This window comes from Nyctibius grandis, chromosome 5 (genome assembly GCF_013368605.1).
Source record: "Nyctibius grandis isolate bNycGra1 chromosome 5, bNycGra1.pri, whole genome shotgun sequence".
In the NCBI taxonomy this organism is placed as follows: Eukaryota; Metazoa; Chordata; class Aves; order Nyctibiiformes; family Nyctibiidae; genus Nyctibius; species Nyctibius grandis.
In genome coordinates, this window is record NC_090662.1 from 8,166,755 (window position 1) to 8,180,091 (window position 13,337).

At 40.3% G+C, this 13,337-nt stretch overlaps 1 protein-coding gene across 2 annotated transcripts in view; it reads right to left on the bottom strand.

Annotated features, from left to right (window-relative positions):
* BEND7 (BEN domain containing 7) overlaps positions 1–13,337 on the bottom strand; it is a 47,592-nt gene that overhangs the window by 18,547 nt on the left and 15,708 nt on the right. For both annotated transcript variants that reach the window (XM_068402301.1, XM_068402300.1), the window contains exons 4-6: positions 8,427–8,549; positions 5,770–6,035; positions 910–1,135 (exon numbers count right to left, since the gene is read on the bottom strand). In XM_068402301.1, coding sequence (XP_068258402.1) covers positions 910–1,135; positions 5,770–6,035; positions 8,427–8,549 — 615 coding nt within the window. The remainder of the gene's footprint in view (positions 1–909; positions 1,136–5,769; positions 6,036–8,426; positions 8,550–13,337) is intronic.

Here is a 13,337-nt window from a genome sequence, read left to right on the forward strand (position 1 = left end):
CAGTACCGTAAGTCTTGGTGGCCCTCCACTGGACTCAAGCCAGTAAGTTAATGTCTTTCTTGTATGGGGAGAGGGTCCAAAAGTGGACACAGAGGTGGTTGCAAAAGGTTCCTCTGCCTCCTCCTGCTGCCAATGGACTTACAGAAGCTCTTCTCATTGCCTTATGTCTCCTAGGTTAGCAATCTGTACCTCAGGACGAGACACAGCCTCTAGAATAAGCTCTACTTTCCAACAAAGCCTGTCTTTTGGTAACTTGGGTATTTTCCCTACTATATCAGATTGCAAAATAATAGAATCCAGTTCAGAATCTCTGACCTAACACTAGCTCTTTACATGTTGAGATCACAGTCTGGAGGTACAGGTGTTCTTCTGGAAGGAAGAAAGCAGTTATCACTAAGAAAAAACACTCAGCACGTGATACTCATACTGACTAAGAAATTTGCTCCCACAAGAGAAGGACCACCACAGTTCCTCTGAGCATCAAACTCATTTCAGTCCCAGTATTACCTTCCTCCATCTCTCCCCAATCCAGCCACCAGCTACTAAACTCTTTACAGAGCAGACAGACGCAGTGCAAGCCTCAGGATTTTGATGGAAGAGGATCAGTTATGCTGTCGTTATGTTTTCAAGATTTCTTTGCATCTCTGATATCCGGAAAAAAAAATAATTATCTTATATGAACATTGAGATTCTAACCTTAGAGCCTGACTTCAGAAACCAGGATCATTGGCTTAAAATTAACACAAGCTGTCCCTGTAGAAGCTATTTTTAACAAGCAAGTGAAAGGGAATAAAAATAAGACTGCATATTTTAATAGGTCTAACGCACGTCAGAAATTCTAATCCCCTTACGCTCTCCTTCACTGAGAATATGTTCTAATTACACACAGGAAAGAAAGCAAAAACATACCTTTTATTGCACCCACAATATTTTGGTCTAGTCCTTTCCGGTTGTCATTGAGCCCTCTTTTCCTTTTGCCGTTCGGTAAAGAGTTAGCCAAAGTCTTGTCATCAAAAAATGCACAGACCAGCTTCCTAAAGAGCAGGCTTCCTGAGCGAGTATAGTTTGATAAGATAGAGTCCAGCTGAGATTTTGGCATGAAGACGTCAAAGCCTTCTGCAAGTTGCACTTCTGGCTACCAAAAGAATACAAATGTTTTAATTAAAAGGGCATTCAAAGACATTATTTTACTTCAATCATGCATCTGGTGAGACTTTACAATCACTTAATCAAACCATGAATCTTTTCCCAGCTATTCAGTACCACAGCAGCCTACTTCATTGAAATCAAACCCCATCAGTGAACAAGCACCTTAAAAGGCAAATCAAATAATCATACTCATGTCTAGCCACTGTAATAGTTAACAATTACTGACATTATTTCTAGGTGCATGACTATCAAAAAGAAAAGAGATACCTTTCAATATTCGATAATGACAAACCAGAGGATTATCCCAGAGCAATACTCCCATATGAAGCTTTTTGGACATTTATCTAACTGTTTTATGGACTTGTTTCACTACCAAATGATGTGAGCGAGCATGCTGTGGGGCAGCCAGGCATTTCCAAGGAGAGGTGCTGGAGCACCTCTCCTATGAAGAGAGGCTGAGAGAGTTGGGGCTGTTCAGCCTGGAGAAGAGAAGGCTCCAGAGAGACCTTCTAGCAGCCTTCCAGTACCTGAAGGGGGCCTACAGGAAAGCTGGAGAGGGTCTTTTTACAAGGGCAAGTAGTGATAGGATGAGGGGGAATGGTTTTAAACTGAAAGAGGGGAGATTTAGATTAGATGTTAGGAAGAAATTCTTCACTGTGAGGGTGGTGAGACACTGGAACAGGTTGCCCAGAGAAGCTGTGGCTGCCCCCTCCCTGGCAGCGTTCAAAGCCAGGTTGGATGGGGCTTTAAGCAACCTGGTCTAGTGGAAGGTGTCCCTGCCCGTGGCAGGGGGGTTGGAACTAGACGATCTTTAAGGTCCCTTCCAACCCAAACCATTCTATTATTCTATGACTACTGCAGGGCCACCGGCCCATTCTATGTGGTTTCCCAAGAGGGCTTGCAGCGCAGATACAGCCCATATGAGATACAGATGATGAGTTTGAGGTTGCCCTTGGAGCCAGCGCTTGCTGTTCATCCTTTTCTCCCTCCTTTTCACATTCCCAAAATACATCCGTAGAACAGGGTGATGGTAGATAGACAGCTTATTTCAGCATAAAAATCGTCAGCGGTAAATCACAGGGACTTATGTGACGGCTAGAAAGTGAGATCGAGGGGAAGAAGCGGAAACAAAATCATCCTGTATTTCGCAAGAGTCTCATCTCAAGTACACTGTGGGCCAAAGCAGACAAAGGCCTTCAAGGAAGTCCCCTTACTAAGAGTCTTTTTGCTGCCCCTGTCTGTACATATCAGAAATTACACGAACAATATTTGCAGTATTTTCTTCTGTGACTACCACACAGTGCTTACACAAGACGTCTGTATAGAATAATTATATATCTAGAATGAAGATACATCATGAATAAACTAAATTTTTTAAGCTATTATCTCAAAGTTGGCAAGGGGGGTGGAAATCAGTGGTCATGATGTAAGAAAATAAGCTAACATTACAGCCTTGCTCATAATAATTTGCTCTTTCCCCCCGCTCCATATGAAAATACACCAACCAATGATGGTGTGTTTTCAAAGATGTTTACAGAGCAAGAGCAAATGCCATCTCCCATCAAATCACCTGCAAACGTCTTGAGTCCAGAAGAAAGGGCTGCCAAGCTCAGAAGGATTTGGCTAACTCCTTCCTCATGGATTTTTTAAAATCAGTATCAAGAGAGTTACAGCAAGCAGAATATTTTCAAAGCATAAACTATCATTGGATATCCATGTGTATTGTGCAATAAAACTGAAGATTACAATGCTTTGGGAAGCCAGGATGAAGAATCTTAAAATATGCAGACAGTAATGAAAAAAAAAATCTAAAAAGCATATAAGTTTCTCAGCTTGTTCTGGATGAAAAGTTGTTTTTTACCTTGAGAACTTTCAAAATGCTGGATCCAGCAAAACAGTCAGAGTTACTCTATTTGACATTTGACAATCTTCTGATGTAGGTGGGTTTTTAATATGTTACTTCTAAACTTTCTGGTGACAGAAAAGATTTTCAAGTGTAAATAAACGTGGGCCAAGTTTGCAACTTGGGAAAAATTCTACTTCATGTTAATCAAGAACCAGAATGTAGTTGTCATGGTGATGAAGGTATCTTGTCCTAGTCTGTTACTTGGGTCTTGGGCCTTATGATAACAATCTACGATGACCTCGATAACAGAAGACGCCTAGGACAGACAAATCATCTTCACTAATACAGCTGCAAAATACATTTGAAACCTCACCAGTGCACCAGCACGGAGGAGTCAATATTATTTTAGTTTTGACTATTTTATTCTTAATGTATGAATCAATTTGTGTATCAGCAAAATAATTTGAAGGCAAGATGCTGATTTATTTTTGCTTTCCTTTAGTAGCAAACCATTCTTCAATCAAAGATAATCAGTACCTAATTGAACTTTATGATCCCTTTGAATGCAGTTTCTCAAAAGGAAAAGCATGTTTTAGCAGATAATGATCATGGCGTTAAGGAACTGGTGGGTAAACTATTCATGTACAATAAAATAAGTAAGACCTGAATGCCAAAGGTTTTTGCTGTGCTAAAATTTATAGGCAGCGAATTAGATTTAATCCTAGATATTTTACTAGGTTGTACTACATAGATTAGAAATTATTAGATTATAAATGAAATATTATAACAGTAAAAAAACATGAGAAAGTGTAACTAAGAGTAACAGATCATTACATTTAAAAAGCACGTTCTCTGATTCATGGGCTGGATTAAGAGTTGGTCTCACAAAGACTTTTTCCATCTCCATAAGTAGCAGTATTTAATCTCAGCAAATCTGAACTAATTGCACGGGTTTCTGTAGCCCAAATTTTATACACATTAAACTGAGATTTTTCTTAAAGTTCAATAAACATTGGCAGAATAACAGCAGCAATAGTCACGGCGTATGACACAGCACACACTACAGTCAACCCGTGCACTATTCTCAAGGGAACATTCATTTACGGTGCTTCGTAAAATGTCTTTCAATTTTTTCAGGCACTCAGACATGCTGGTCGTGAGCACACTAGAGATGCTTATGAATAAATAGAAAAAGATAATACCACCATTCATTCTGAAAGAAGTGACTTTCTTTAGCCTTCTCAAAATGTTTAAGGTCACACTTTATTTCACTGTTAAATATATCTATTTTCAGAACTCAACTGCTTTCTTTCCAAAGACAAAATAAAACCTATTTGCTTGTCTTGGGGTTCTGGCTCTGTAAATTTAGTCAAATAACCACTGTGGCAAGCAGGGGCCAAGGCATGGCAGGGCAGATGAGGACCTGATTTATGAGCCACATGTTTTTTCTTTTTTTTTTTCCTTAGGTCAAATTGGCACCTACGAAGAATTGTGTCCAGCGACAGAACACATTCATAAAGCCAAATTAAATTCCATCGCAAGTACGAAACTGTTTTCAAAACCGTGTTTCAAGCTGAAAAGAGTGCCACAAGCAAAGAAAAATTATAAGCACAAACTGCATATTGGAGATAGGTTACTATCCCTCCCCAAACCATTCCCTCAAACATTATGAAGAATAATACTACAAAAGGAAAACCTCTAAAAAAAGCATCAAACTAGTTACTCTGTATCACTACACCGATTCTATGGCATGAGACTGCAATCTAATTAGTGGTGTGGCTTGCATCTATATAACTGAATTATCATGACTGCTCTTTTTTATTATTAGTTCCCTCTTCCAGATAGGTAGAACATTATCTGCTGCATTGTTCTCATTTACGCTTATTGATACTGAATTTAATTATGTTTTTCTAGCCCATAGTACTTTGGAAATTGGAACTGCCTGCTGAAAAGTAAAAATATATTAAGAGAAATTAATGATCAATTTACTCATCGGTGAACTGGTTCAGATGACATCTATTTGGTCATTAAACAAAGCCAATCAGCTACCAGATACATGAAATTTCCATCAGTGCGTACATGTTGCATGAATCAAGAAAATACGCTTATTGCAATTTTAGATGTGACAAGTACACATTTTGAAAGTGGCAAATTTTGGCCCCTTTGGTCACAATGACATCATCAACAGCATCAAGGCCCTCATCCAGCAACCACAGCGATGAAGACCAAACGACCCAATTCAGCAAAGACTGAGGTATGAACTTTACAGAGGTGAGGAGTCCCCTGAAGCCAGCGGGACCAGCCAGGCATGAAACACAGCACATAAATACATCCTGGCAGGATAAGGGCATACGTGTGGACTACGTGTGCTCATCAGCAAATGACAGGGTTGTGAATGGTTTATACACGCAGCACTTCTCACGGCTCCTGATCTCATGGTGGCTCTTGGCACCAGGAGAGATGAAAAACAAGTTTCCGCTGCAAGCTCAAACAACAGGCAGCCTTTAACTCAAGAGAGAACTACATCCTCATGAAAGTTGAACAAAAAAATGCCAAAACTTTGTAATCAGCACTCAGTTGAAAAAAAAAAACCCAACACTTTGTAATCAGCACTCCCTATGTCCAACTCCACGGTCTCCATTCAACCCTACCCAAGATATGCTTGTTTATTCTAACAAGAGGCAACACACGTCAACCTGACTTGAGTACTGATTCTTCTGAATGAGTTAGTGCTTTAAAATCCTGTGATCCCACGTATTAAAATATTAACTTACATCTGATGAAGCCGTTTCAAGGATAATTCCAAATCCTGGAAGAGGGGTGTCTGGTTTTAGGGGGGGTTCAACTGCTTGCAGACTCGACCGTTCCACATTTGCCGATAGCTTCTTTTCGTTCTCTGCAGCGTTGGGTTTCTTATTCATGGTAATTGGTTCAACAGTTTTGAGGGGCAATTTTCTCTTTTTATTTCTCTTTCTTGATATTGCCGACTTTTGCGCACAAATCAGGGGAACGGGAGGCTGCTGTCTGTTTTGAGTCCCAACTGAATGAAAGAAAGTAATGAATTAAATTTATAGACAAAAGCACGCGTATAACCACACAGAAGCACCATTAAACTACCGACATACTGAACTAATTTTCTGGATTAGTCATACGTTTTTCAGGGCTCTTTGTGCATGTGAAACAGTTACATTTTATCACTTTTGCATAATTTTCCAATCTGTACAATGGGGATAATGACATTGAGCTCCACTATGAGGTTTTTCAAGACATACTGATGAATAGTGTTTTAGGAAAATGAGGAATACGTGGCTCTATTTCCTGGTGACCACTGGATGGTTGGTGACACGAAGGACTTAAGCAATGATTAATTTGTATACCCTCTTGAATGACTGAGAATCTCATTGTATTTGAGCATCTCTTCCTGGTGAAGTAAAATAATACAAGTGCTAATACAACTACTGTTATTTTTATGAATGTAGTCACCAAGTTAATTAGCGAAGCAAGAACATTTCAAGCACCATTATGTCAAGAATGAGTGAAAACACAATTCAGGTGTTTAATGTCTGGGAAAAAAGTAACCCAAAGTCGCATCGGTTGTTTTGCTCATACACAGAAACTGACAGTTCATGTGTTACCTCTGAAATTTAAGAGAACATATTTTATATTTATCAATATTTTGCATTTTCCAGTATCCACAATCATTCGTATAAATTAAGGCACCAATCTTGAACCTGTATCAATGTGAGCAAGTCCTCTAGCAGAACGCCATGCAGATACAATTATGTGTCTGGATGAATCAGTAAGATCAAGGTCAAAACAAAAAAAGCCAAAAGTGCTACACATGCAAACCAAACTCATTCGAGCTACAACTGAACTACAAATAGTCCTCATCTACAAAGCCTGAGGAAAAAAACAAACCTGGGAATACTGTTTATTAGAAGATTTCTGGGGTTTTCATTTCTGGCAAGGATTTACGAGACTGTCATTTGTAGTTTTATCATTTAGACAGAAGGGTGTCTGAATACTAAAGTAAGTTATTATACTTTCACTTACATCTTTGCATTTTAGGTTTTTTTTCTTTAGCAAGAAAAGTGCCAAACGATTTTTTTTCTCTGCAAAATCATCATTTCGTGCCTACCAGAAAACATGAACTATTCCCAGTGAATCAAGAGATTCACTAATTAATAAGGTACTTGTACTGTGGATACATAATAAATAAGAAATGCTCCTGCTATTGAGGAGCCAGCTCTTCTGGCATAACCCCCAGTTCTGTACCTCTCACCCACAAGCCATTTTTAATCATGCATGTAATTTCAATGAAATCCGTGTGCAACTGCATAAAGAATTCCCTGCCCCAGCAAAGACTGTAAACTGGGGCCTTCGTGTGCTTCTTTGTAAATCGATGGCTTTTAGAAAAGCATTTTTATGTGTATGAACTGATATTATAAAACCTGTCTGATCCTTCCTGTCACTCACTCAGGCATTATATGCCATAGAGACAAGGAGTTTAGTCAGCCCATCACTCCACCCATATTTCAGTTAATTACTCAACACTCCCTTTTCTCACAGAGGTCTTATCCAGTCACTCTAAGAGAAAAACCTCTACGACTTCACCCCCCATCGTTCACGATGGATGGGAAACTCAACTGACTCCAACGTCTCCAACTCCTCATTAGTATTGACACTAATTTTTAGGAAGCACAGAGGCTGCAGCTTCACAGCAGCCTACAATGACCTACCTGACTCCTAGCTGCCATGGTCTCGTTATCTCGCTGGCTCTAGTGCTCTTCTGGCTCTGCACTGTCCTGTTTCAGCTTCTAGTCTAGCAGAAAACTAGAAAACTCAATAGTTTTCCCCAATGAACAGAATATTACTGGTCTAGCCAGTAGAAAGAACGGGTAAACCAGGGTGAAGAAGGGTGGAGGCCACAACATGCAGTGGCTAGCTCAATTTAGGCTACCACAGAGCTGTAACTTGAAAGATCTTTGAATGAAGTGTTATACAATAACTTTAAGTGGCCTTTCAATTTTTTTTTTCCTCCTAAGATTAGTGAACTCGTAAGCAGGTAACAGGTAAAGTAGCATTTTGCACCTCTGAATGAATACACTATGAAAACCTGGGGGCGGTTATGGCATATTGACCTCCCTGCTCAGCTCCCATTACTAGAGTATCTAACCACATTAGATTTTTTTTTTAATTTAGCCTTAAAAGATTTTTACAAGATAATATCCCATGTTAGATGTAAGGATCTGAGAAAAAAAAAATTACATGTGCAAGAAGTCTGTGAAAATTTGACTTTGAATGATGTGTCAAGAGAGCAGGAAACAGTCCAGGTTTTCCTGAGTATCCAGATAGATTTCTGTCTTACTAGACCCTTCCTCCCAACAAGATGCTTGTCATAAATACACATATATGGGACTGGTCATTGTACCTGCTTGAATCTGCATCAATTTTCGCATGGTCTTGAGCTCTTGAAGAATAGCCTGTAGGGTTGACTGGCAGTTACATGTACAGCAGTTTGGTCCAATTGACGAATTCACCATTGGGATTTCTCCTGAAAGACAGAGGAACAAAACGGGAGAGAGATGATGTAACTCACACAAAAACACCCAAACAACAACTACCAGCAGGCTTTTGAAACTATTATCAATATACTCAATTGTGAAATCAGATCCAAAGCAAGAAAGCAAACAATTTTCAACATGGTCCCTTTTAAGAGGAACGGGCCACTAGTTTTTATGCAATTACTAGTATATGCAATTATATACAGTAGGGGATGCAATGTTACATGGGCTGGAGAAGACTGCTCGGAGTGTGAATACAATGCACTCTTCACAGCAGGGCTCTCTATTGTCAGCCTAGTTCATCTTGAATAACAATAGCACCAAACCTCATTACAAACATACTCACTTTATCACACACACAAAAAGAAAGCCCATCTCCTGGAACAGTCTTACAGAGAATTAAGACAGTCTGTGTAATAAAGGTTTATACTGTACAGTAAATGAGGGCCTAAGAAGTTTTGAACTGCTTGAATGTTAAATGTGATTCTTTCCCATGTGAAGAATTGAGAATGAAAATAAAATACCCTACTTGGAAAAAAAAACCCAACAGGATGGAAAAGAACCACCAGCAAGGAAAGCTTTCAAATCTGCTCTTCTGTTTGCTAGTGTGGGATTTTCTATGGCAGGTCTTCCAGCACTGTGACCTACGAGATGGGCTTTACACAGTTTCCCTTCAAAAAGACTCAACAGATTTTCTTTTCTAGTAATTCTTACTAGTGTTTAACTGACTTTACATACTTCTAGTTCTAGCCTTTAGCAGTGCTTGTATTACTGCCTCGCATTCCAGGAGTTTTGCATCGTAGGTCCTGAATCAGGACAGGCTGTAACAGCTGAGAGATTTCGAGCTTTACCTGAATAGTTGTATCCTGCACTTTAGTTTAAAATAGCTGTATCCCTATCTTTAATGCTGCAAATAAGAATTTAAAAATTCAACAAAACACCTAGCAGTATCTGCCTGAAACTGAGGCCAGATGGGATGCACCCCCTCCCCCTTCATTTCAAAATGTGCTTACAGTCATTTAAATTGATGGCTATTTTACTGCTCAGCAAAGCATGCAACAGGCGGGATGATCATTTTATGAAGATAGCTACAAATGGATCTAACAAAAATCACCTCACTCAGTGTCACATGTGGTGGACTTCAGAGAGTGTGTTTCCCTTTTTCTTCCACAGCCTGACAGTTATCAGGTGCCCTTTAATCATTACCTTGCTAAAGTGAACATAAGCAGCTCATTTAATCTTCGCCCATAAATCCTCCCATTTTTCATTATTACTCTGCTTTCCTCTGAAGCCAAACCAGTTTATTAATACATTTTTGGGTTTGGTTTGTGTTCTTTCATCAGAGCTCCCTGATGTCAGACCCACACAGATCCCCTGGCTTCAATCCTCATTTGAAATGGCTGAAAATCCGGCCACCACGAAATTGCTCCCACACTTTCCTAGTTCTTCCAATGGCTCACTCCACCCTCACATCTCCCTTCCCAGGCACTTGTTCTCTACCTCCTTCCATTCAGTCCTTCAGCTCTGAAGCAACACCTATCAAACTTGAGCAAACTGGTGGTCATTCTCCCAAAAGTGAGCTACTTTTGAAGCTAAACTGATGTGGCACTTAAAGATTGTTGGCATCTTCTGGGTGTTGCTCTCTGCCTTTCCTCAGATATTTAGTTTGTCCACACTACTGCCATTACAAATTTTGGTATTTTAAAATATCATCCAAGGACAAAACCTGTTAATACTGCATTAAGATAAATGGAGTAGTTTAAGAATCTCTGCTAATCTAGGAAATATGAATGCAATAGTTCCACCAGCTGCTTCTCTCCAAGGTTTCAGCTGTAACTACAACAATGTTTTAAAAGTAAAAAGTGATCAGGAAAACAGGCTGAGATTCTCAAATTAAAACAAAAGACAGGCTACTGACTCAGCAGGACCCTGCCTAGTTTGATCTCACCCTTCCTTTGTACGTTGTCTATTCAGACTGAAAGTTCCTTGGGGCATGGATGGGATTTTTTCTTTTCAATGGCCATAAAGTGTTTAGCCCATTGTTACAGGTACACAGGGAAAAAAATAATGTTATCTTTAGCTTTGCAGCAGATTATTCAGAATCCCTCAACTTGACTCCACCAACACTCTTTACCAATCTGTTAAAGGTAGACTTTAAGTAGATGAGGTTTAAGACTACTCATAATTTAATAGCATCAGCATAACTCCGTACCTTTCCATAAGACAAAGAGGTACCCCAGAAATGGAGTCTCAGGAAATGAGGAGAGTTTTATTAATAAAAGACAAATACGTAGTAAGAACATCCTTCCTTCAGCGCTTTCTCAGTTGTTTTAGACTAGTAAGCTCCTCGGGATAATGCCCATCCTCTCTCTTGATCAGAATTCATTATTCTAGTGGGCCTCTGGATATAGTATCTGGAGGGCTACAGTGGGAGACAGGGCTGGTGGCTTTGGTTTCCTTCTTAACAAAGACTCTACATCGTGGTGAACTGCATGTGAAAACTTGGACAAATGGTACCAGTAAATACCTGTACATCTTTCCTGTTGCAATAGAACATGCTCCTAATGAAAGCATGCAGGCACGCAGGCTCCTGAGGGAAAACCAAAGGGTCTATTTTCCCGTTGAGGCATGGGGGATTTACATTATAATCCCCATTAGCACTGATAGAAATTACCCACATAAATCCACCATAGGTACTGGAAATGGGAAAAGAGACCACCAATATTTCAAATCAAAGTAGGGTTCTACTGACTTCATACATATTCATGAGGGTTTTTTATTTTCTTTCTATCCTCAGATCAGTTACGGTGTTGTAAGAAACATCTTGTAGAGTGTTCTCAGTCATTGTTCCAAGCACTATCTTTATCATTTTTAGAGGACAAAAGCAACCCTTTTCAACTTGTTATAAATCAATTTTTAATTTTAAAAGGAGAACAGACTTTTTATTCTTATGAAGGAGTCTTTAAAGAGTCATCTCCCTTTCTTTTGGAAGCTAGCCAGCAGGCAAATTTGATACCGGCTTGTATGATTGAGAGAAGGAGATGACACAAATGCATTAGTTGCTTCCCCCGTGTGAGCAGCAAGTAGCTCAGGACAGTGGTTCTTGCAGATGGATCTGCTGAGAGTGAATTCACCTGGTGTAACATTGCTACGACAAGTTTACATATGAGAAGCGTGCAAGTGCAATCCATTGAAAAGAATCTTGACACAACTGAAAGGCAACTCAGCTGCTGCATCACTGCTGGATTTGCTTTTCCTTTTCTCTCTTCATCTATTTTTGCCAACACCTTTTTCACGACTGCTTTCTACACCAGCACCTACTAAATATCCATTCCAGCCTCTCCTTGAACCACCTTTACCATGCGAGTAGATAACTATGGTAGTTAGATGGACTTAGATGCCTATTATGTTCAAATTTGGTTAATTCAGACAGCCTACAACATGTATCTTGGCTTCCTATATGGTATCTATTCACAATGGACAGAAAGCTTCTGGACTCAGACCGCCTGCTATAGATGCTTGGACCTCTCCCCAGTGATGACCTAGGCCTGACAGCCTCAGGCAATAAGCTTATGTCCTACCTGAAGAGTTTTGCTCAGGTGAGTTTAAACACCATGGTAAGTACCAAGGAGTAGTGTCTCCCTTGATGTATTGTTCAGCATTTCTACACCCAGCTTTTAAGGACTTTGTCCATCCTCTGAATAACATCTAAAACGCTGAGTTAGATGCTCAGGCTCCCAATGCAAGGGATGGGGGGAATCAGGCATGTTACAGTGGCCTCCCAAAAGAGCTGTGTGCTGGGTAAGGAGCGGTTTCAGAGCTTGCTCACAGCCCACAAATGCATCAAAAGTTTTCCTTTCTAGATACCGGACTTTGGAGCCAAAGCAGCAAAACTGCCTGGCAGGATCACAACACCCCACTGGAGGCAGACACCTCTAACCAAAAAGCTACACAGATTGTCTTTTCCAAGGTGTCCAACGGAGAGGGCCCACACCCATCTTTATGTAATAACCAAAAACTGCATTCCTTTCTGCAGCAGGACAGCTGCAGAGGGAGGGGTGGAAGATGCCTCCTGGTGCACTTCCCCCAGGAGCTGGGAGCTTGGTCATTCCTCCTGACCAGCCCAGGAGGTCGCTCAACCCAACCCTTCCACTGTCTCACAGATTGTTCTAACCTGTAGGAGATCATAAATCAGCCAAACCCTTCGTCCTCGTACAAAAAAATGAAATGCTGACATTTCTTGCATATGGGGCCAAATCCTGTCAACACGTTTTAGCTCACATGCTGATTCAGGCCCCTGAGGGGGTAGAGGTGCTGCTCCACCTACTTTCTGGATGCGGGAAGTAGGCACCGAAGCTGTGCAGGCTTGGGCACTTCTGTGCATGCAGAGAAGTGTCCCTGCCGGTGCCCAGGGACTCTCAGGGCAAAGAGGGAGATGTGTGATGAATTTTGGGTTCTTCCACATTTAGAAGGTTGTTAGGATGGGATTTTGAGAGTATAGTTTTAGACTTGGATGCTAAATCCCATCATGTGTTTTCCCCTCTCCCCTGGATCTGCATCTTTAAAAAAACCCACAACTAATTTTTGTATTATAAAATAAATCAAACTAGCATGACTTACTGCAACATCTTTCTCCAGGTCACCTGGTACCTCGGTGTGAATCACTGTCTCTACAGAGAAACAGTCAATCTGCAGAAACCTAGGGCTGCATGTTTTTTAGTGCCATAACAGTACTTCCTAAAGGACAGTACTGAGAATAATAATAGTTGGGGTTTTTT